The sequence below is a fragment of the Pinus tabuliformis genome, chromosome X (genome assembly GCF_031772625.1).
Source record: "Pinus tabuliformis cultivar Carrire ecotype Pingquan chromosome X, CPIR1, whole genome shotgun sequence".
NCBI lineage: Eukaryota > Viridiplantae > Streptophyta > Pinopsida > Pinales > Pinaceae > Pinus > Pinus tabuliformis.
In genome coordinates, this window is record NC_142308.1 from 928,023,423 (window position 1) to 928,047,807 (window position 24,385).

At 39.7% G+C, this 24,385-nt stretch overlaps 1 protein-coding gene across 3 annotated transcripts in view; it reads right to left on the minus strand.

Moving 5' to 3' along the window:
- LOC149142720 (uncharacterized) overlaps nt 1-22,984 on the minus strand; it is a 517,619-nt gene extending 494,635 nt beyond the window's left edge. For all 3 annotated transcript variants that reach the window (XR_016264192.1, XM_089447323.1, XM_089447324.1), the window contains exon 1: nt 22,570-22,984. Coding sequence is in view for 2 of the 3 variants with exons in the window: in XM_089447323.1 (XP_089303449.1) it covers nt 22,570-22,892 (323 nt within the window). In the remaining variant the exon portion in view is untranslated. The remainder of the gene's footprint in view (nt 1-22,569) is intronic.
- Nucleotides 22,985-24,385: the final 1,401 nt, after the last annotated feature.

Here is a 24,385-nt window from a genome sequence, read left to right on the forward strand (position 1 = left end):
GGAGCAGTCTTATACCAGTACGCAGGCTTCTACCTGCAGAAGGCTACAACCTTCTCTCGTTCTCCAGCTTCTCTTGGAAGGGAGCTACAACCCCCTAGCTCTTGTACTAGTTGATGTACCAGTACGTAGGTGCCGACCTACAGAAGGCTACAACCTTCTCTCGTTCTCCAGCTTCTCCTGGAAGGGAGCTACAACCCCCTTATCTCTTGTACCAGCTGATGTACTAGTACGTAGATGCTGACCTACAAAAGGCTACAACCTTCTCTTTCTCCCTCCAGGTACCACGTTTCATAAATTTTCAAACTGGATACTCATGGAACACAACATCATAATCTGAACATCACTTTTCATCCAATTTTCATACTGGACCCATCGATATCATTGAAGCACAAAATCAATCATCACTTCAATACAACTATCAACTATACTTGCATCATTCATTTCTGAATCATTGAAACCTTGTCAACAAAATGCAGTCACCAGAACACAAAGCAGAACACAGAACTCTGCAACAATATTCAGAACCAACTGTATCATCAGAAATCATGCATCAGAGTGCATACGCTACTTGGAAGAGCCGAACCAGCGTGTATATGCAACTTCACCAAAGTGAACCAGCGTATATGTCATCAATTACTTTCTTATAACTTCACTGCACTTCCTGACTTCAGACATACCCAGATCATTACATATACAAGGATAATATGTATGTTAGCAACCAGATCTAGTCCATCAGATCCCATAAAGATAAGTCATTATGATCCTGATCCATTATAGATCTCATCCATCAACACTGAAGCTAAACATAATCAACCAATCTGAATATGCAGAATACTGACACCAGTAAACAGTCACCAGAACTCAGACTTTGCATCAACAACCAGAACCACCTGTAACTTCAAACATCATAGTTCATATTGTATACGCTACTTAGATGTATCTAACCTACGTATATACGCGCTTTTATCAAAGTCAACCAGCGTATACATCTGTAAATATTCATTCATGATTTGCAGCTATTCCAAACTTGAGTTATACCCAGATCATAATATTTACAGAACATTACATGCATCAGTATACAGATCTAGAATAAGTATGATCAAACCGTATAGAGATGATTCATTCCAAGCCATTAGATCCCGATCTATCCTTAGATCTTGTTCTCCATCAACCGCTGAGATTCCTCCTTGGCTTAGATCAAGCAAAGCATCATGAACCCATAACCTGCATACTGGATCTCATCCATCATCAGATATTCAAGACTTTCTGAGTGCCTTTGCCTAATGATCTTCTTCTCCTTTTATAGTCTTAAGCCTTACTCAATACCATGGTCCAAAACCACGTAGAACCAATACCCTGGACCCAATACCTGGGGTCAATACCTCGGACCAAATACCATGGACCAAATACCACGAACCCAAAACTTAGTTTTCCGACATGTACGCGCCTTTCCTTGCGTGAAAGTGCATGTGTACGATATACGCGCCTTTGTATATAGTGAACCTGCGTGTATACACTACTTGGTATATAGCGAACCTGCGTATATACGCGACTTGGTATATAGTGAACCTGCGTGTGTACACGACTTGGTATATAGTGAACCTGCGTATGTACGCGACTTGGTATATAGTGAACCTGCGTATATACTTTTCTTTCTTCATTCTTTGTAGTCTGATCATCAATTCTTTGCTACTAACCTGCTGCACTATGATCTGTCATCTGTGTGAGTTGCCATCAAGGACAACACTTGTATCATAATGCCAACAATCTCCCCCTTTGGACTTGATGGCAACAACAACACCAAGTCACTCTCCCCCTTTGACATCAAGGGCAAAGGGTGGACCAAGATATTCTCTCCCTTGATATACATTCTGCTGTCCATACTCCCCCTAAGTACATGCTGAAATTTCTGATTGAACTCCCCCTTTGTACATGCCAAGATGTACCAATCCGTCCATGCTCCCTCTGAGTACATGCTGAAATCTCTGTTCTGCTGAAGTGTGTTGTTCATGCTCCCCCTGACTGTAAGCAAGGTCTGCAAAAAGATGTTCTACAAGAAGAACATGACTCTATACATCATAAATGACCTTCCTATCACCAAAGACTCATACATACATCCATCTCCCAACCAAGTGGGGATATACCAGATACCAATTGTTTATACATGACTGAAATATTACATCATCCTTCCCATGCATAGTGGGGGTACAAATTACATCATATGACCAAAAGGGATTCATCAAATGACTATAATAGATAGAGGAAAACTATTACATCATGGGTCTTGATATGACCTTTACATTGAATGATATGACATTTATAACAGAGACCAAATATCTAAACAAGACCATGATAGTCATCAACAACTATCATACACACTGTATGATCTGCTCCATAGGCATCTATCAACAGCATCCAGACCAGCAACCTATATATGTCCATTAGTGTAGAAGTCATCAATCTGTAACAAGGTATGTCTGCATATAGATATCAACTCATCCTTTTGAACATTAGCATAGCCTTTCATGAATGAATTTTGCATATGACATACAAAATCATTCACAGTATATCATATGTGAAAAACACCATAGCCATCTTATCATCATCAAGAATTGCATGATCTTATATACCATCCATGTATCATCACTCAGGGAAATCCCTCATCTGCATCAATCAACATATGTAAGTATTAAACTATCATCATATAGGGAAGAACTCATCATCATCATGTCTCCAACAATGCAACCAGCATACTATATATAGCACTATGTATCTTGAGCTCAAGATCTTTTGTCAAGACTTCTTGATATCATCAACAGCAACAATCCTCATCCATGTGAGCGCCAAGAACTATAGGAATCCTGCATCATAACTGTGTTATATGTAGACAGCAGCATATGAGTGACTCATCATCAAGCAATGAAGTTGTGTATTCAAACTTTGTACTTCTCCTTATCCTTATGAAGATCACCATGTAAGCACCATATATGCATCATCAGAGAATCAACCACAAATCTGATCTGAACACCAACTATGTAACCCTAAGAATCATATGGGATTTTGTCATGGACAACTCATAACCATATCATAGCAAGATGTATCATTTAGCCATATAAGCATCATCACCAAGGACTACTAACCATAATGCCAACAATGCATTATTAAAAGCATATGCTCCCCCTGAACCTATGCCATCTTGTTTACTGTCAAATCTGATCATGCAAATATCAGCAAGAAGTATCAAGGCATCATCATCATCAAGTTAGGATCAAAACACTTCTAAACATCTTATGAGTATCAAGACATTTCCACACATCATCAGCAAATTGTAACCATTATCAAATAGAGCAAATAATGGACTGAATCATATCAGACCCTTTTCCTGAGCCTGTCCTACTGCTTTTCTTCAAACTAACATATACGCGACTATGCAGTGTCTAACTCGCGTATATACGCGACTACCCTTCATGAAACTTGCGTATGAGATTTAGAACACTGAAGTTTTACACCTTCAGCTCCCTCTAAGTCTGTTATATCTGAGCATTGTGCTGCGCCACATCTTTCTGACTGTACTTCCTTCTTCTTCCATATCTTCAAGTGTGATGATGTTTTCTCCTTTTGATATGATGCACGTACTTTGTTCCTGCATTCCCTTGCTATATGTCCAAGCTTGTTACATGCATAACATCTTACATGTTTCATATTCCTTCTGTAGCAATCAACAGCTTTGTGACCAAATATATTGCAAGAAAAACAATATCCCTTAAAGTACCTGCAACGTGATGATCTTTCTACTTCTGCATCTGGCTGCAACATGTCCAAAATTATGACATACATAACATTCAACATTATTCATCGGAGGAAATAACCAACTATCACTTCCATAGTTAGAAGTAAAGGGTTTTCTTTGGAGAATTTCTTTCCTTGGTTGTTGATGGGATTGACCTCTCATCTCCTTGTTGGGCATTTCAGATTTTGCATTAGAGTTCCTTGTCATACTTTGTGAACTAGATTCACCTTCAATAGATTCATAAAAACCAAGACCAGTTTTGATAGCAGGAGACCTTTGACTACTAAGAATATCATCCAAGATCTTAGTACTATCTTGAAATCATAAGAGCTTATCCTTTTCTTCTAATTTATCTTTTAGAATATTTACCTCAACCCGATGTTGCTCTTCCTTTTCAAGATACTGCTTCTTCATGATTCCTTCAGCTTTTCTTCCTTCTTCCAACTGATGTCTCAATTCAAGAACTTTGTTTTCTTGTTTTTCAAGAGCTTGGAGTAGTTCTTTATTCTGCTTATTTGATTCTTCAAGATCTTCTTTTAGCAAGAGGATCTTAGCTTCAAGACTTTCATAGTAACTGGATCTTTCTCTGAGTTTCTTGATTGTTGTGCTCCTTTCATTTACTTCATTTCTTAATGATGTCACTTCATCTTGCAACTTTTGACATTGATTTTCCTTTTCTTTGAATAGCTTCCTTACCTTGTTTCCTTCCTCTAGTTAAGCTTTTAGTTTGGTAGCTTCTTCTTTGGAGGCACATTCCCTTTTGTGCAATATGATCTCTAATTTTGTTTGTAAGCCTTTTAAATTTTGCCTCTATTTGATATCTTTCTTGCTCACCCATAAAAACAAATTCAGTTGTTTCGCTATCACTTTCATCATCTTCAAATGGATAGAGAAATGTAACACCAGAGGATAACAAATTCATACCTGATAGTTCTTCATTCTGAGGTGATTCTGAATCTGAAGTGTTGCTTCCACATATTCCCCAATCGATTCTCCCACTATCATAGTTCTTCTGAGATGTCTTCTTCTTCTGAGGCGCTTTCTTCTTTAGCTTCTTTCCCATTGTTCTACGGATCTCCTTCAAGCGATCAAGCTTCTACCAAAGGACCTGCTCTGATACCAATTGTTGGAAATAATACTGAGAGGGGGGAGGTGAATCAGTATTAGCAAATCAATAGAACTTTTTCATTTCCATACTCAGATTCATATACGCTACTTCAGTTAAGGGAACCCGCATGTACATGCAACTGTGTCTAATGCAACTAGCATATATCTAGTAAACTTATGATTCAGTTAATCCATTAAATGTTGATCTTTAGTTAGTGCATCAGAACTTCATTAACCATATGAACAGTAAACAAGTGCAGTAAAACAGAACAGATCATCACACACAAGAAGCACACATGAACACCATGATGTAAGGTGGAAACCTAATGTGGGTGAAAACCACCTGCTGCAATTCGTCTCTATCTTCCTTTAATAAGAAACTTCTTTTTACAATATTTCTGTACTGGAGCAGTCTTATACCAGTACGCAAGCTTCTACCTGCAGAAGGCTACAACCTTCTCTCGTTCTCCAGCTTCTCTTGGAAGGGAGCTACAACCCCCTTAGCTCTTGTACTAGCTGATGTACCAGTATGTAGGTGCCGACCTACAGAAGGCTACAACCTTCTCTCGTTCTCCAGCTTCTCCTGGAAGGGAGCTACAACCCCCTTAGCTCTTGTACTAGCTGATGTACTAGTACGTAGGTGCTGACCTACAGAAGGCTACAACCTTCTCTTTCTTCCTCCAGGTACCACGTTTCATAAATTTTCAGATTGGATACTCATGGAACACAACATCATAATCTGAAGGCCACGTTTCATCCAATTTTCATACTGGACCCATCAATATCATTGAAGCACAAAATCAATCATCACTGCAATACAACTATCAACTATACTTGCATCATTCATTTCTGAATCACTGAAACCCTGTCAACAAAATGCAGTCACCAGAACACAGAGCAGAACACAGAACTCTGCAACAATATTCAGAACCAACTGTATCATCAGAAATCATGCATCAAAGTGCATACGCTACTTGGAAGAGCCGAACCAGCGTGTATACGCAACTTCACCAAAGTGAACCAGCATATATGTCATCAATTACTTTCTTATAACTTCACTGCACTTCCTGACTTCAGACATACCCAGATCATTACATATACAAGGATAATATGTATGTTAGCAAGCAGATCTTGTCCATCAGATCCCATAAAGATAAGTCATTATGATCCTGATCCATTATAGATCTCATCCATCAACACTAAAGCTAAACATAATCAACCAATCTGAATATGCAGAACACTGACACCAGTAAACAGTCACCAGAACTCAGACTTTGCATCAACAACCAGAACCACCTATAACTTCAAACATCATAGTTCATATTGTATACGCTACTTAGATATATCTAACCTGCGTATATACGCATTTTTATCTAAGTCAACCAGCGTATACATCTGTAAATATTCATTCATGATTTGCAGCTATTCCAAACTTGTGTTATACCCAGATCATAATATTTACAGAACATTACATGCATCAGTATACAGATTTAGAATAAGTATGATCAAACCGTATAGAGATGATTCATTCCAAGCCATTAGATCCCGATCTATCCTTAGATCTTGTTCTCCATCAACCGCTGAGATTACTCCTTGGCTCAGATCAAGCAAAGCATCATGAACCCATAACCCGCATACTGGATCTCATCCATCATTAGATATTCAAGACTTTCTGAGTGCCTTTGCTTAATGATCTTCTTCTCCTTTTATAGTCTTAGGCCTTACTCAATACCATGGTCCAAAACCACGTAGAACCAATACCTTGGACCCAATACCTGGGGTCAATACCTCGGACGAAATACCATGGACCAAATACCACGGACCCAAAACTTAGTTTTCCGACATGTACGCGCCTTTCCTTGCGTGAAAGTGCGTGTGTACGATATACACGCCTTTGTATATAGTGAACCTGCGTGTATACACTACTTGGTATATAGCGAACCTGCGTATATACGCGACTTGGTATATAGTGAACCTGTGTGTGTACACGACTTGGTATATAGTGAACATGCGTATGTATGCGACTTGGTATATAGTGAACCTGCATATATACTTTTCTTTCTTCATTCTTTGTAGTCTAATCATCAATTCTTTGCTACTGACCTGCTGCACTATGATCTGTCATCTGTGTGAGTTGCCATCAAGGACAACACTTGTATCTTAATGCCAACACATGATGACTTATATAGAGATTTAGGGGTCATCCCCTTTTCCACCATTCATGGAGCCCTCTCTCTCATTTTGGCACTTAGAGAACTCAATGAACCATCCAACGGCCCTCCTTCATCATCATGTCATCATTTTAGCTCACTTATGGATGGCTTTTTCATAACTTGTATTAGCTACTTGGTGGGCTTGTCACCAAGACTTGTATCTAGCACATTATTTTATAATTTTTGGGGCTAATTAGGCTAAAACGAATTAGGAGATACTCATATAAATAGAGATGAATCTCATTTGCAAGAACTTATCATCATCACTTGGATTCTTCTCTTGTAAAAGAACTCGCACTTTTTCTTTGGAGACTATTGGAGATTCTTTGATGCATTTTGACATTTGGAGCTGAAATTTTCGATCTTCTTTGGAGCTATCTCATGATTTGTGGATGGATATATCATATTGTCATCTTGTAAGTGCTTCTTGTTGAATATTTTCTTGGAATTATGTCTAATGTATGGAATTGTTGCAACTAGGTTAATGTTATTAGGCCCTAATTGTTGAATATCATTTTTGGAAAGATTCTTGGTTGGCAATTGCATATGTTAATCATTATATGGCAAATGATAAATGTTCCTAGTGGATGAAATTTTGTCTTTCTTCCATAAAACTCCATAAATCTTGAGTGGGTAAATGTTAAAGGTTGGTTGTTAGGGCATCAATCTTTAGCCTCCTTAAGGACAGTTTTGGCCAATTTTAAATCATCTAAGACTCCATAGCCCAAAGGACTAGGCACTAGTCCAAGAAGTTTGGTGATCAACTCTTCTCTTCTCCATATTTTCTCCTCCTAAAATTCAGTCCCCTAAAGGTAGGGCAGAAATCTAGGGCTTGTAGCGAAATTTTAGGGAGGTGATTTTTCGGGAATCCGAGGGTCCACACATCAAGCTTAGGGTCTAGGCTACCTATGCTCCAAGTTTGGTGGGCATCCACCTGAGTTTCATCCATAAAATCTCTTGCCCTAGGTGCCACTCCAAGAGGGAAAACCTAGGTCTTTCTCTCTCACCTTGGGGACTTCTTTGAGGGTTGTATGAGCTTAGTATTCATTGGAATAAATCATAAGAATCCCTTTCTCCTCCCTTGCCTTGACCTAGCGAGTACCTTGGAAGTATTTCTTCCCACAATTATTCATAAAACCCTAGGTCTAGTGCAAGCCTTTCTTAGGTCTTTCAAAGAGAGCAAAGGGCATTTTGGAAGTGTTAAATCATCACATAGAGCTCCTTTGAGAGGTCCTACCTCATCTCCTAGAGTCTTGATCTTAGGCATACCTATTATTATTGTAAATCTTAAGCCCTAAGTCTTGACCTCCTCCTAGGTCTTTCTTGGAGAGCCTTTAGCTTCTTTGAAGCATTGAACCATTATTTTGTCTCTCCTTGAATGGGCTTAGTGGAATCACTTCACACCTAAAACATTGATCTATTCATTCCAAGTGATTCTTTTCCTATCGGGACTCCTCCCATCGGTGAAAATTCGTAAAGAGTAGGGGACCTTGACTGAGGTGACAATGGGTCATTGTCCCATTGTTGTCACTTAGTCTAGTAGTTGTCCTTTAGGTTTTCCCTTCCTTAGGGCCCTGCTAGATTGTGTGGTATCATTTTTGGCGTTGTTGTCGGGGAGGACGCAGGTATGTTGTTAGATTTTGGTAGCATCGGACATGTGTTCTAGTCTTGATTTTTGTCTAAGAAACTAAGAAATGCGAAATATCCAAAACCCAGAAAAGGTTTCGCGAGATAAGCTTGTGAAACGCCTTAATTAAATTAATTGATCAATAATTAAAAAATGCCATAGTCTAACTTAAGAAAATTGATTAACAAAGAAAAAAGCAACAAGCTCTAAAGCAAAAAGGTTGGTAGTTTTCAGATGCAGAAATCCCAGAAAAAACCTCAAACACCAATGTCCAAAAATCCCAGGAATCCATATAGAAGAACGATGTTGAACATAATTCTTCAATAGTTCCAATGCCTTCCATTCAACAGCAACATATAGAGAAAATCCCATCTGAAAAAGAAGTCAGTGGTACCAAAAGAATTCATGCATCAGAAAGTTCAGATTCTGATAAAGAAATTCCTGTAAATGTAAAAGAGACGCAAATGACTATTGTATCTTCCACTCCCAATTCTAATGGTTGGAGGAAAGTGGAAAAAAAGAAAGGTAGAAGAGAGTAGATTTATATTAACTCTTTGATGAGTTGTTATTGATCTTGGATACTAGGATCTATTGTTTTACTCATATGCTTTCTAGCATTTACAATATGTAATTTTGTTCACTATGAATAAAATTGCCTTTTTTTTCTTGGCAAAAACTTAAGAAAAATGATTAATTAATGGGAATTAATTCAGGATGACTAAGAATGCTCTAGAGACTCACACGAAGTGAGTCTAAGATGATCTTAGTCGTTGATGAGGATCTAATCATGGTCGTTGAAGCTCCAGCGAGAGATTATAAGAGCAAGTCGATGAGATGGAGAGAGACAAAAGAGGGAAGCAAGTTTCCCTGGCAGGTCGAGCTATCCAGTTGCCATGATTCAACAAAGGAAGTGAATTTGAGCCAGAGATGGAGAGCATCGGAGAAAGGGAGCAGCAGAGAGAATACTGGAGGAGTTTCCCTACAGTTTTCTATTGTCGGAGATGTAGTAAAAGGGAGGTCGAAATCTTTTGCAGAGAAAGTCGTCTAGTTGAGCAAATTGTTGGGAAGGGTTTGTTTTAGTTGTCGGAGGCCGAAAGGATCATCTCGAAGGCAAAGCGAATTTTTATAGTGGCTAGAGCAAGCTAGATGGCCCAGTTTGAGGCTAATTCAAGGGTCGTACGACTTGCATAGGCCAACAGTGCACGCAGCCAGTCAAGTAGTGCGACCGAATCAAAGGGAGGTCGAATTATTGCAGAAGGGACATAATTTCTCCTAATTATTTTTGGCCAGATTATGTCAAAGGATTGCCAGTTGGGCATCCAGATATTGTACTTAGATTTTTATTGTTGCATAATAATAAAATAAATCCCCATCTGTTGCATCGGTTTTCCCTTCAGGGTTTTTCTGGGGACTTTAAATCCAAAAATATTGGTGTCTATTTTATTGTGTGTGTGCATTATTTTCTCGGCTTCTAGTTTATTTTCTGCAACGTATTTTATTTTTGGTGAAGATTGCAATTATGAGTTTATCGATATTTGTCATAATAACAAATAAACTACTAAGGAGATAAATTTCCAATAATTGCAATCAAGGAATTTTCACATGGTATCAGAGCATTGAAGATCAGATCAGAGGCTCAGAAGCGAGAGAAGCAGAATTGTGCAGTTTCAGAGGGAGATCTGAGCACAATTTCTCCAGATCTGCGTAGGCCAGCCAGGCAGTGCGAATTGTTAGGCATAAATCGATTTCTAGAGGCAGAGTGCAAGAAAAGTTCAATTTGCCCAAAGCAAAATTCTAGCAGCTAGTGGATTTGCCAGATAGAGGGTTTTAGTGAGCAAATCAAATAATTCGTTGAGCAAATTTGGGCACAGAAGTTTTGTAGCAAGGGTTTCAGTTGCAAACCAGTGCAGGGACAAGAAGAGAAAAGCACACATAAATTATACCCAGGATGTCTCCAGTAGATTTCTTAGATTTCTCAGGTATGTCTGCAGGGAGATTTAACATTCAGGAGGCCACTGATTTGTCTTCCAGGCTGGAGGATGAATTGTGAAAATTTTCCTTGAAATGCAACAACTAGAAATTATTCTTCTAACTGAATAATTATTAAGTAGTTTATTTGCTACTACAAACAATGAATAATTCACACTGCAATTTATTCACAAATAATACGTTGCGGAAATAAAATGTTGGAAACTGAGAAATATAGAGCACACACATAAAAATATGACAGTTATTTTTGTACAATTGTCCCTGGAAAAACCCAATGCGAGAAAACCGGTGTAGCGGATGAGGGATTTATTATTATGCAGTAGTAGAAATTATGAGTACAATTTGGATGCTTAATCTAGCAATCCAAACTGAGAGAAATACTAGCAAAAATATCTGAGGGAAATTTACCCCTCTCCACAAGCAATCCGACAACGATTTGCTCACTGAAACTAGCCCCCAGAATACCCTTGCGCAGTCCCTTCAATGCACTGCCTGAATCTGCTCCTGACTCAGTCGTCTAGCCTATTGTTGTCTCTGGAAGCGTTTCTCCTACCCTCTGGAAAATATTCCCGGCCTCCGGAACCTTAAAATACCTCCTTCCCAGTTGAATCGAATTGCCCTCTTAAGGCACTTGCGTAGCCTCCTGGGAAAATAATTCGACCTTCTCTCCTGACTCTTCCGAAACTAGAAACCTGCCACTGATCTCCCTCTTGCTCCTGCTTCTTCTGGCTTGAATTCTTTCGACTTAATGCTGCTCTCTGGAAAATCAATCTGTCAAGGAAACTCGCTCATCGACCTCTTCTTATAATCTCTCATTGGCTCACCAACAGCGATGATTAAATCCTCATCAATGGCTAAGATCATCTCTAAGTCGTTCCATGTGAGTTCCTAAGTAAGATCATCTCACCTTTCTCAATTAATTCATGTTAATTAATCATTTTCCCTAATTTAGACTTAGGTAAAAATTTAATCACTGACTAATTAATTTTATTGAGGCATCTCTATGTGTTTTCTCCTGAAACTTTTTCTGGGTTTTGGAGCTCTTGTGTTTCTAAGCCTTTGTGACCAAAGGCGAGACTAGAGCACCTGTTTGATGCTACCCAATCATCAAAAACTAACACTCCCTCTTAGTGAGGAAGGTGTTCTAAACGATCTCATAATATCCTCCCATACGCACTGTTGATGTCTGACAACTATGACAACTGCCACTACCCACCAACTACTGCACAACTTTGATTCATCTGCCACTCTGTAGCTGAACCATTTGCGCTGCTGCTAACACTGCACTGTACAACTTGTATTGTTGCCAACTCTACATCTGCGTTGCAACTGATCTCATGTTGTTGTTGCTGCTGCAACTACTGCAACTGAGAACAAATCTCTAAATTAACTATGCCACTAGAGTGTCTTTGTAGTTGCTTCCTGAGTCTCTAACTGCTACTAGCCTTTGCATTGTCCACTGAGTAACTGTATGCGCTGCAACTGCTCTGCGCCACTCAACATCTGACTACAACTAGCACTACAACTGTCCCTCAAGATCTAACTGTGCCATGCTCAACACTAATCCATCTTTTGCTACTGAATACTGTGGGCCCCTGTAACAAGGGTATTGATCCAAGAGGAAACACCTGTCCAATGCTACCCCCAAGGGATCCTGCCCAACTTTGCGCAACTCTGGAGTCTAGATCTCAATGTCTCCCCACGAACTTCTATGCCCAGATCTGCTCAACGAACTAACTAATCGGCTCATCGGAACCCTCATGGGCACCTCTTTAGATTGGAAGTCCAAGCTATTAGTGGAGTATTCCAAGAACAAGATGGCATGTGAGATCTTGGATGGACAAATACAGGATAGCAGATACAGGGTGGTGCAGGATATCATAAACTATCAAGACAAGATCTCTTGGTACCAGATTCACAGTTAAAGGATAAGGTTATACAGGCAATACATGATTCCCCACTTGCAGGTCATCCGAGCTACCCTAAAACCTACAGGGCAATCAAGGAGAGGTTCTCTTGGAAGGGCCTCAAGGAGGATGTTTTGAGGTATGTCTGTGAATGTAGCATCTATCAATAGAATAAGGAGGAGCATACACATTCCACAGGCCTATTGCAGCCATTTCCTGTCCCAGAACAAAAGTGGGAGAGCATCTCTATGGACTTTATCACGAGATTTCCTTCAGTGCAGGGCAAGGATTGCATATATGTGGTGGTGGATCAATTGACTAAGTACATTCATTTCTTTGTGATCACCTCTAGGAGCTCAGCATCCCAGGTAGCAGAGTTATTCTTCCAAGAGATCTTAACGCTGCATGGTCTACCCAAGACCATACTCAGTGATAGGGTACTCCCACGCGTCCCCCCTGTGCATATCCTCGCACCCGCATCACCTCATCCCGAAATCTTGGTGGAACATTGATCACAGCCAAGCTAGACACCAAATGGTGTATGAGACTCCTTATTTGTGGGACAAGAGACTCGCCTCTGTGCAGCAATTTTATTGCTAAGTCTACAAAAGTGTACCCACTCAACCCCTCTGAATTTGAACATGTGGCCTTTACATGCTCTTAACCATTAGATCAAAGAACTAATTTAGCAGGTGAAAAACTAATGCCTAGAAGAAACTGGAGGTTAAATAAACAATAGTCAAAACATACCAAAGCTATACAACCTAACCACAAAGCTTGGTAAAAGATTAAACAAAAATGCTAGCAGAAGCTCTTGAAGACATTTCCCAAACATTATTCCCAACATGAATCCTAGGGATCTGCATGACAATTTATGTTAAATGTTTACTATCAATATTAATGACAAAAGATGAAAATGTTCTTACAAGGCTGGAGATTTGTAAATCATCAATAATGTTTTTTTGTTTTCTTTTTTTTTTAAATGTGATTCACTGTATTATTCTTGTACTAGCTGCCTGGAATGTTCACTAACAACATCTAGTTGTTATTTTGAAGAATTGAGATAGATAATCGCGTTACAAAGTCAAGAACCCAAATGAAGAGGTCCCCCATGTTGGACACAGATTGTAATTGATGTCAATAGGGCAATATTCGAGGAGCAGACGGAACGGAGTCAAGACGAGCAGACGAAACCAAAGAGGAACAGCAGAACGGAGCCATCGGAGCAAATGGAGAGCATCTGTCACAGAGGTTTTATTATCGCAGAGGTTTTGTTATCGTGGTGAGGTTGTGTTGCATGGTTTTTTACTCTCGCAGAAGCTATGGTGTGCAAAGGAGTAGGAGGAGAAACCATGGCGGTCATTTTACCACAGCCCGAAGTGAAGCTTTTCAATTGCTGGACGTTTGAGGACATAGAGATGGATGGCAGATACAGCGCGACGGGCGGATCTGACGGCTACCGGGTGATAAATATGTGCGGAGGTCATGAGCCGTTAGATCTCCACGTGGCAAATCCAACAGCTATCGCGCAGGAAAGTCGCGCGAAGGTTAACGGCCGGGGGACAGGCGGTTTCGCGAGCGGGCGGTATTCCCCGCACCGCCTTTGGGCCCAAGGCGGTTTCTGTATATGGCCGTGTGATCCAGTTAATGCAGGACACATGGCTGAAGTGACGAGCGCGAAACCGTCGCGATCGCGCGTTAACGCATGAGCACTTAACAAAGGCGGTAGGCGCGATCACCATTAGATCAAGCGGTAAATGTAATCAACGGTGAGGAGCTGCACGAGGTTTAATGTGCAAGCAAAAGGCCGTAGCGACGTGGGAACCATTGGATGAGGGTGATCAACGGCTGCGATTGCGAATGCGACAGAGGCTAATATGGGCGCGATTACGTGTTTTTTTGGGAATAAAACAGAAACAAAAGGAAATTGTAGCTCATTGCATTTGATTGTGAGGTAATACTTACATCTTAGAGGTAAACGTTTGCGACGGGTTTTTCTAGTTTCGTTAGACTTGTACAATTTAAAAGTCCGGCTTGGTTCTGTGGAAAATGGCTTGCACTCTGTTTAATATGTACATGCTTGCAACTTCTTCTACCTGTTCGACTTCAATATCTGGCAGAAATAAATCTTTGTTTCCCTGTGAAAAGTGAATGTGGTCCAAGGTGGGGTTCTGGTGATCAAAGGAGGTCACAGCGATCGAGGAGGGAAGCTGAAAAGATCAAGTGAGTCAGAGGAAACGACAGTGACTGAGGAGGAAGCCTAAGAGACGGTGTAAGCGGAAACGAATGGACAAAGGCATGGGAATGTATAAAACAGTAGAAACAGAGAACTGTTGGTGCTGTGATGGTGGTGAAGAACCCGAGGGTGAGATAGTAGAAGTAGCAGAGGCAGAAAAAGCAGAGGAAGTTGTAGAGGCAGCAGAGGCAGGAGAGCAGGAGTGAGACAATCTCAGTTGAATAGAGTGCAGCAGATACCTGTTTATACCAAGGTTGGGTTGGAGCCTTAGAACTAAACAGGACTGAAGTCATTGGGGTAGGTGCTCCTAAGTGCAGAACCACAGCAAAATAGAGTTGGTGCTCTGGAGGTTGGAGCCTCACTAAAGTCCAAGTTGGAGCTTGGCAACTATTCACAATCAGATTTATACTTATATTGTATTTATTTCTTTGCACTATCTTGAGTTTTAATAAAAGCATTAAATTCAGCTGTTGATTTCTGTGTTCTATGTATACATATACATATCTATATAGGTTGTTGGCAATCACTAGAACAATTAAAAATAAATAGTAAGAAATATTGATTCACCCTCCCCCTTAGTATTTCCAACAATTGGTATCAGAGCAGGCTTCTTCATACTAGCCTAACAGCTTGAAGAAGGATCCGCAGCCATGATGAGAAACCACGAAGCATCAGGAAGACCTCCTTTGTTCGATGGCACTAACTTTGGTTTCTGGAAGAAAAGAATGACTTACTACTTAATGTCCCTTGGACCTGAAGTCTGGCATTTTGTTCAAAATGAATACAAAACTACTTCCACTCTTCCAACAGACCAAGACGAGAGGAAAGCCTACATCGCAAATGCAAAGGCCATGAACTCCATCACTAGTGGAATCACTAATTTCGAGTTTACAAAAATCATGCACTGTACCTCGGCCAAAGAAATGTGGGAGAAGCTAGTTGGCTTGTACGATGGAGACTCAAAAGTCAAAAAACTAGTTGGCTTGTACGATGGAGACTCAAAAGTCAAAAAAGGCAAAGCTTCAAACTCACAGAAGACAATTTGAAAGTTTGAGGATGGAAGATGAAGAAGACAGTGCAACATACCTCCTCCGAGTAGCTGAAGTGGTAAATTCCCTGAAAGGATTGGACGAAAAAGTTGAAGAAAGTACCATTGTTCAAAAGGTATTAAGGTCTCTTCCAAACAGGTTTGACTCCAAAATAAGCGCTATAGAAGAAGCAAAGGATCTAGATACCCTCAAAATGGATGAACTCCATGGAATTCTCACTGCCTATGAAATGAGGAAAGGTGGCCCAAGCTCCAAAGATGCAGCATTCAAGGCCTCAAGGTCAAAGAAGGGGAAAGAAAGGAATGACTGTAGTGATGAGTCAAATGTGGAATCCGAATTGGCTCAATTTGTACGAAAGCTGAAGAAAGGATCTAAGCTTAAAGGCAAGTATCCTCTTATATGTTTTAAATGTGGTAAAATAAGTCATTATGCAGCAAAATGTCCTCATAAACATGACAGTGATGATGAAGGAAATTCTAAAACAATGGCACATAAAAAGAAAGGGTTCAATAAGAAAAGCTTCTTCTCCAAGCATGATAAGTCTGATGAGGATGAGTTTATGGTCATCAAAAGGAAATCAGATGAGGAAAGCGATCATGATGAAAGCCAAGAAGCATTATTCATGGCACTCGCAGATGATGATGACTCAGGGCTGGAAGGAAATGTAGATGAACTGTTAAGAAGTGCCATTGAAGAAAATGAGAAACTACGGAACAAAATCATTTCTCTCAAAGTGGAAAACGAGGAAATAAGAAGAAGAGAAGATCTCTTGGAAGAAAAGCTTAAAGAAAAGGAAGAGACTTGTGAAGAACGCGAGACCGAAATAGTGTCTCTGAGAAAGGAGTTGGAGCAAATTAAAAAGGCCTGTAAAAGCTCTCAAATACTTGAGACTATTCTGAAAAATCAAAAACCTCAACATGACAAGTCTGAAATAGGTTTCAAAGGAGAATCCTCTAGCACTAAGAATAATGCGAAAAGCTATGCCGATGCACTTTCCTGCAATCCAAAAGATGAAAAGTGCACCCCAGATCCCAAGAATGAAGAGAGAATTACTCCAAAGAAGAATGTGGAGTCGAATCATGGACACTACAGCAAATACAAACCTGTACTCCACCAAAGGCCTATCACAAATCCGAAGAACGAGGGAGGAGTAATTCCCAGGATGGAAATCGACTCAAATCGTGGTTGCTTCAACAAGTACAAAACCATCTTTCTTGGACACTGCTTTCACTGTAAAAACTTCGGTCATCAAGCCAGACATTGTATGGCTCGCAGAAGTGAAAAGACAAATCTAAAGGACCGAATAATCAACTCATATGCCCCCAAAAGGCAGGGACAAATCAAAACCTTCAATTCATTTGATCCCTTGACCAAATTTGATCTGATTTGCTCTTTCTGCTACAATAATGGACACTATGAACAAGACTGCCCACTCAAAGAAAGAAAGACGAGTAGCAAGAACTCCAGCATGGACAAGTGTGGCCTGGCTCTATATGCTCAAAATAATGAAAACCAGTGGTTTGTAGATAGTGGGTGCTCCAGACACATGACAGGAGATAGAAGGAAGTTTGTCTCACTGAGCAAAAAGGAAGGGAATGTGTCCTTTGGAAGCAGATCAGGCAGAATTGCAGGAAAAGGAACAGTTACTCTGATCAATGGAAAAGGAAAAGCTCAAGATGCTCTGCTAGTTGACGGGCTCAAACACAACCTCCTGAGTGTCAGCCAAATCTGTGATCAAGGACATAAGGTTGTTTTCAACACCAAAGACTGTGAAATAAGGAACTCTGCCTCAGGGAAACTTGTGGCAAAAGGGGTGAGAACACCAAACAACATTTACATTCTGAACAAGATTCAAGAAAATAAATGCTACCTGAGTCAGACAGATGAGAGTTGGTTGTGGCACAAGCGACTTGGACATACAAGCTTCGAAAATCTGATCAATATCAGCAAGATCAAAGCTGTACGAGACATCCCAAGGCTGCTCAAACCAAATCAAGCAGTATGTGGACCATGTCAACATGGAAAGCAGACCAGAATCAGCCACAAGACAAAGGAGCTCTATACATCAAAGCCCTTGGAGATCATCCATGCTGATGTGTGTGGGCCAACTAGAAATCAAGCACTCCAAGGAGAAAGGTACTTTGTGTTATTTGTTGATGACTATACTAGAATGATGTGGATATATTTCATAAAGTATAAATCTGAAACTTTTGAGTGTTTTAAGAATCTAAAAGCCCTTGTAGAAAATGAAAAAGATTCAAAAATTAAGTGCCTCAGAACAGACAGAGGAGGAGAATTCACATCAAACGAGTTTAGTGAGTTCTGTAATCTTCATGGAATTAAAAGGGAATTCTCAGCTGCCAGAACACCTCAACAAAATGGGGTAGTTGAAAGAAGAAATCGAATAGTCCAAGAAATGGCAAGAACAATGTTATTAGCAGCAGACTTACAGCCTAGATTCTGGAGAGAAGCAGTAGGGACAGCTGTCTATACATTAAATCGAACTCAATTAAGACCAAATTGTGGAAAAACTCCTTATGAGCTATGGAAAGGAAGACCTGCTTTGGTGAAGTACTTCAAGATCTTTGGAAGCAAGTGCTTCATAAAAATAAATGATGGCTCACCCGGAAAGTTTGATTCTCGGGTTGATGAAGGGATATTTCTTGGATACTCTACACGGAGCAAGGCTTACAAGTGCTACAATTATTGACTGAAGAAAATAGTGGAAAGCATTGATGTAAAGGTTGATGAAGATCTTCCAGAAAGGGAAATTGAAGAACATGAAGATGACTCTCTCATTGAAGAAGAAGAACCTAAAGAAGAAGTAATAGATGAAGAAGAAGAAGAAGAAGAGGGAAGAGAACCACCTAATACCCCTTCAAAGATGAAGTATGTCCAAAGACATCATCCAGAAGAGCAGATCATTGGCGATAGAGATGAAGGTGTGCAGACCCGAAGAAGGATATCAATCACACCCAAGAGAAAAGTCATTGCCCTCCTATCTATGATAGAACCAGAAACATTTGCAGAAGCAAGTAAGGATCCTCATTGGGTAAAAGCTATGGAAGAAGAAATGTCCCAAATTGAGAAGAACAAGACATGGGAGCTGGTACCTCGTCCAAAGGACAAAAACATAATAGGAACCAAATGGGTGTTAAAAATAAAATGAATGAGAAAGGACAGGTTATCAGAAACAAGGCAAGACTTGTTTGCAAAGGCTATTCACAAATTGAAGGAATTGACTTTGAAGAGACATTTGCACCAGTGGCCCGTATGGAAACTATCAGGATGTTCTTGGCATTTGCTTGCTCAAAAGGATTCAAAATCTATCAAATGGACGTGAAAGCAGCATTTCTAAATGGGGAACTCAAGGAGGAAGTCTACATGGAGCAGCCAGAAGGTTTTGATCTAACAGTAGGAAAGGACTTAGTTTGTAAGTTGAAAAAGGCTTTATATGGGTTGAAACAAGCTCCTAGAGCTTGGTATGCAAGACTGGATCACTATCTACAACAACAAGGTTTCAAAAAGGGAGTGGCTGGAAGCAATCTATACATAAAGATAGATCAAGGTAAGTTACTAGTTGCTCTTGTTTATGCCGATGATCTGATTTTTGCTAGTAATAATGATGAAATGAGCCATGAATTTTCTCAAAACATGTCAAAAGAGTTTGAGATGTCAATGATAGGAGAGCTGTCCCACTTCCTTGGACTTCAAATATCTCAAACCAGAGCAGGATTGTGTATATCTCAAACCAAATATCTAAAATATATGCTCAAAAAATATGGAATGGAGGACTGTGCACCCATGAGCACACCTATGACCACAAACTGCAAACTAAGCAAGGATGATGACTCCCCTCTAGTAGATGCAACTCATTACAGGTCAATGATTGGAGCCCTTCTATACTTAACAGCTACATGACTAGACATAATGCAAGCAGTAGGAATGGTGGGAAGATTTCAATTTGCTCCTAAACAATCCCATTTATTAGCTGTAAAAAGAATTCTCAGATATCTGAAGGGAACTTCTGATTTCGGTCTTTGGTACCCAAAGAACTCAACACTGACTGTAACTGCATTCACCGACGCTGATTGGGCTGGAAGTATAGATGATCGGAAAAGTACTAGTGGAAATGCATTCTTCCTAGGAGATTGTTTGGTATCCTGGCTTAGCAAAAAACAGTCATCCATATCATTATCCACAGCTGAAGTCGAGTATATTGCTGCAGCAGACTGTTGTTCTCAGATACTATGGATGAAGGAAGCTCTAAATATCTCGACATATGTACAGATCAACCAATTACCGTTTATTGTGACAACACAAGTGCTATCAGTCTCAGCAAAAATCCAGTGATGCACTCAAGAACCAAACACATACCAATCAAGTATCATTTCCTCCGTGAGCAAGTAGCTGAACAAAACATCATCCTAGAATATATCAGTACAAAGGAGCAGATAGCTAATATTTTCACAAAACCTCTTTCTCGAGAAGCATTCAAACATCTGCGTCAAAATATGGGGGTTATTTCTTTATCATCACTCAAGTTCATTCATAAAGATGCAGCAGGACAGGGGGAGCAGTTTGACAAGGGGAGTCCATATGCATTCCTTTGCCATTGATGTCAAAGGGGGAGAGAGCAGAAGAATATTGCCATCAATAACAAAGGGGGAGATTGTTGGACACAGATTGTCATTGATGTCAATAGGGCAATATTCGAGGAGCAGACGGAACGGAGTCAAGAGGAGCAGACGAAGCCAAAGAGGAACAGCAGAACAGAGCCATCGGAGCAAATGGAGAGCGTCTGTCACAGAGGTTTTATTATCGCAGAGGTTTTGTTATCGTGGTGAGGTTGTGTTGCACGGTTTTTACTCTCGCAGAAGCTATGGTGTGCAGAGGAGTAGGAGGAGAAACCATGGCGGTCGTTTTACCACAGCCCGAAGTGAAGCTTTTCAATCGTTGGACGTTTGAGGACGTAGAGATGGACGGCAGATACAGCACGACGGGCGGATCCGACGGCTACCGGGTGATAAAGATGTGCGGAGGTCGTGAGCCATTAGATCTCCACGTGGCAAATCCAACGGCTATCGCGCAGGAAAGTCGCGCGGAGGTTAACGGCCGGGGGACAGGCGGTTTCGCGGGCGGGCGGTATTCCCCGCACCGCCTTTGGGCCCAAGGCGGTTTCCGTATATGGCCGTGCGATCCAGTTAATGCGCGACACGTGGCTGAAGTGACGGGCGTGAAACCGCCGCGATCGCGCGTTAACGCGTGAGCACTTAACAAAGGCGGGAGGCGCGATCACCGTTAGATCAAGCGGTAAATGTAATCAACAGTGAGGAGCTGCACGAGGTTTAATGTGCAAGCAAAAGGTCGTAGCGACGTGGGAACCATTGGATGAGGGTGATCAACGGCTGTGATTGCGATTGCGAATGCGGCAGAGGCTAATATGGGCGCGATTATGTGTTTTTTTGGGAATAAAACAGAAACAAAAGGAAATTGTAGCTCATTGCATTTGATTGTGAGGTAATACTTACATCTTAGAGGTAAACGTTTGCGACGGGTTTTTCTAGTTTCGTTAGACTTGTACAATTTAAAAGTCCGGCTTGGTTCTGTGGAAAATGGCTTGCACTCTGTTTAATATGTACATGCCTGCAACTTCTTCTACCTGTTCGACTTCAATATCTGGCAGAAATAAATCTTTGTTTCCCTGTGAAAAGCGAATGTGGTCCAAGGTGGGGTTCTGGTGATCAAAGGAGGTCACAGCGATCGAGGAGGAAAGCTGAAAAGATCAAGCGAGTCAGAGGAAACGACAGCGACTAAGGAGGAAGCCTAAGAGACGGTGTAAGCGGAAACGAATGGACAAAGGCATGGGAATGTATAAAACAGTAGAAACAGAGAACTGTTGGTGCTGTGATGGTGGTGAAGAACCTGAGGGTGAGATAGTAGAAGCAACAAAGGAAAAAGAGGCAGGAAAAACAACGGAGGCTGTAGAGGCAGCAGAAGCAGGAGAGCAGGAGTGAGACAATCTCAGCTGAATAGAGTGCAGCAACGTACCTGTTTATACCAAGGTTGGGTTGGAGCCCAAGAGGTTGGAGCCTCAGAACTAAACAGGACTGAAGTCATTGGGGTAGGTGCTCCTAAGTGCAGAACCATAGCAAAACAGAGTTGGTGCTCTGGAGGTTGGAGTCTCACTAAAGTCCTAGTTGGAGCTTGGCAACTATTCACAATCAGATTTATACTTATATTGTATTTATTTCTTTACACTGTCTTGAGTTTTAATAAAAGCATTAAATTCAACTGTTGATTTATGTGTTCTGTGTATACATATCCATATCTATATAGGTTGTTGGCAATCACTAGAACAATTAAAAATAAATAGTAAGAAATACTGATTCACCCCCAGTATATCCAACACCCCATGACCTACACTCGCTTGAATAAAACATCCATCATTAATGTCACCAAAGTTAAAAATAGTAACCAAGAACCCAAATGAGGAGGTCCCCCATGACCTACACTCCCTTGAATAAACCATCCATCATTAATGTCACCGAAGTTAAAAATAGTAGCCTTTCTCCAATAACTTAATATAGATCATTTAATCTACCAAATCTAAGGAGACGAGAAGAATTAGTTTAGGAAAGTAAAACCCACATGGGTGATGGAGCAGGAGGTTGATGGGGAGAAAATGCAGAAGATATGAGACGACCCGACGAAGAAATTAGAGCAGCCTTGGTCCCGCCAGTGCCCACGTCAATAGCTAATACACTCCCTTCGCTATTTTGACTTCCTTGTGCACGAACTCTTGTTGGCTTCGACAGCATTTTGGTCCTCCTGGGAGCTAAGGATCGATACACTTCCTGCGCACTGCCAACCTGGAATTTCCATTCCCATTTCACGTACCCAAGAGTGTCCATGTTTCTCTGAATATATTGGCCAATTAAAATGTCGGGATCACTGTGTATAATAACTACCATCTCATTTTACCTTGTCTCGTGATTATGTCGAACTTGGTTTCAGCTGCGAGAGGCAGAGTCGACGAAGAGTGAGGTTAAGAAGTTTTGGGGCTTTTTACATATAATAATGTGAAATGGTATTAAAAACAAAAGGTTTATATATAGTATGAACCTATGCATTACAATTTTCACATAAAAACATATAATATCATTGTTTAGTTTTCACATAAAAACCATATAAAATATTGTTTTTTAGTTAGTCGTAAGTTTGGATATGTTTTAAATTTGGATTTATAAGTATAGATATTGATCAAATCTTTTAACATGTGCATTTGTTTATCATTTAATATTTGTTTTTATAATTCTTTTATAAATTCATTTTATTAAAAAGTATTTTTTTTAAATATAAAGGAGGAAAAAATTATATTAGAAGAGATTTGATTTTTCTAATTCGATAAAATCTAAGGTAAGATGAATTTATATAGGTTTTTATTAATACTATTTATAATATATATATATATAATTTTTTATAATATATATAGTTGTGTATATATATTTTTGTTATTTTTTTAAATGTTTTATAATTTGTTTTAATTAATTTTTTAATGGAAATGTATAATGTTGATTATATAGAGTTTATAGAAAAAATATTGTATTGTAAGTATTAAGTTTTTATATCTTTGTCAAATGGGGTTTGGCAAAATGGTTGTTATCTTCCTCACCTACGTTTAAATCCCCACTAGTGACATGATGAGTTATAATGCCTTGATAAATATTGTCATAATGGCTTAGTACCTATAAACTCTTAAGTGAGTATCCCTATAGGCATAAAAACAAAATTACAATATAACACATTCAAGAGAATTTTATAGTTTTATTATTATTATTATTATTATTATTATATATATACTCAAGATTTAAATAAAAAGAATATTCTTTGTCCTCATGGTTTAATGAAAGGTTGTGATTATATACACACAAGATTTAATTAAAAAGAATATTTTTCATCTTCATGGTTTAATGAAAGGTTGTAATTAAACTTATTAAGTTATTTGTAAATGGGGATTTGTGATTATTTGCTTTATTAAATAGTTTTTTAGCCACATAGTTCACTATCAACCCCAACATTTAAATTCTTGTCAATCTCGTTGCCACGGTAGTCTTTCTTGTTTGCAACAGTGTCCTAAGCCTATTGGCAATCATGAGTCATTTAACTTATATAGCTAGGCTAGTTATCATGCTACCATGGTTGTCTTTTTTTCTTACATCCATGTCCTTGCTTTATTAAATAGTATTTTAGCAACATAGTTCACTATCAACCTTCTCATTTAAATTCTTGCCACTCTCATGGCCACAACAGTCTTTCTTGCTTGCATTAGTGTCCTAAGCCTATTGGCATTCATCATCCATTTAACTTATATAGTTGGGCTAGTTATCATGTTGCCACGGTTGTCTCTCTTTCTTGTATCGGTATCATAAGCTTGTCAGCATTCATCAGTGATTTAAATTACATA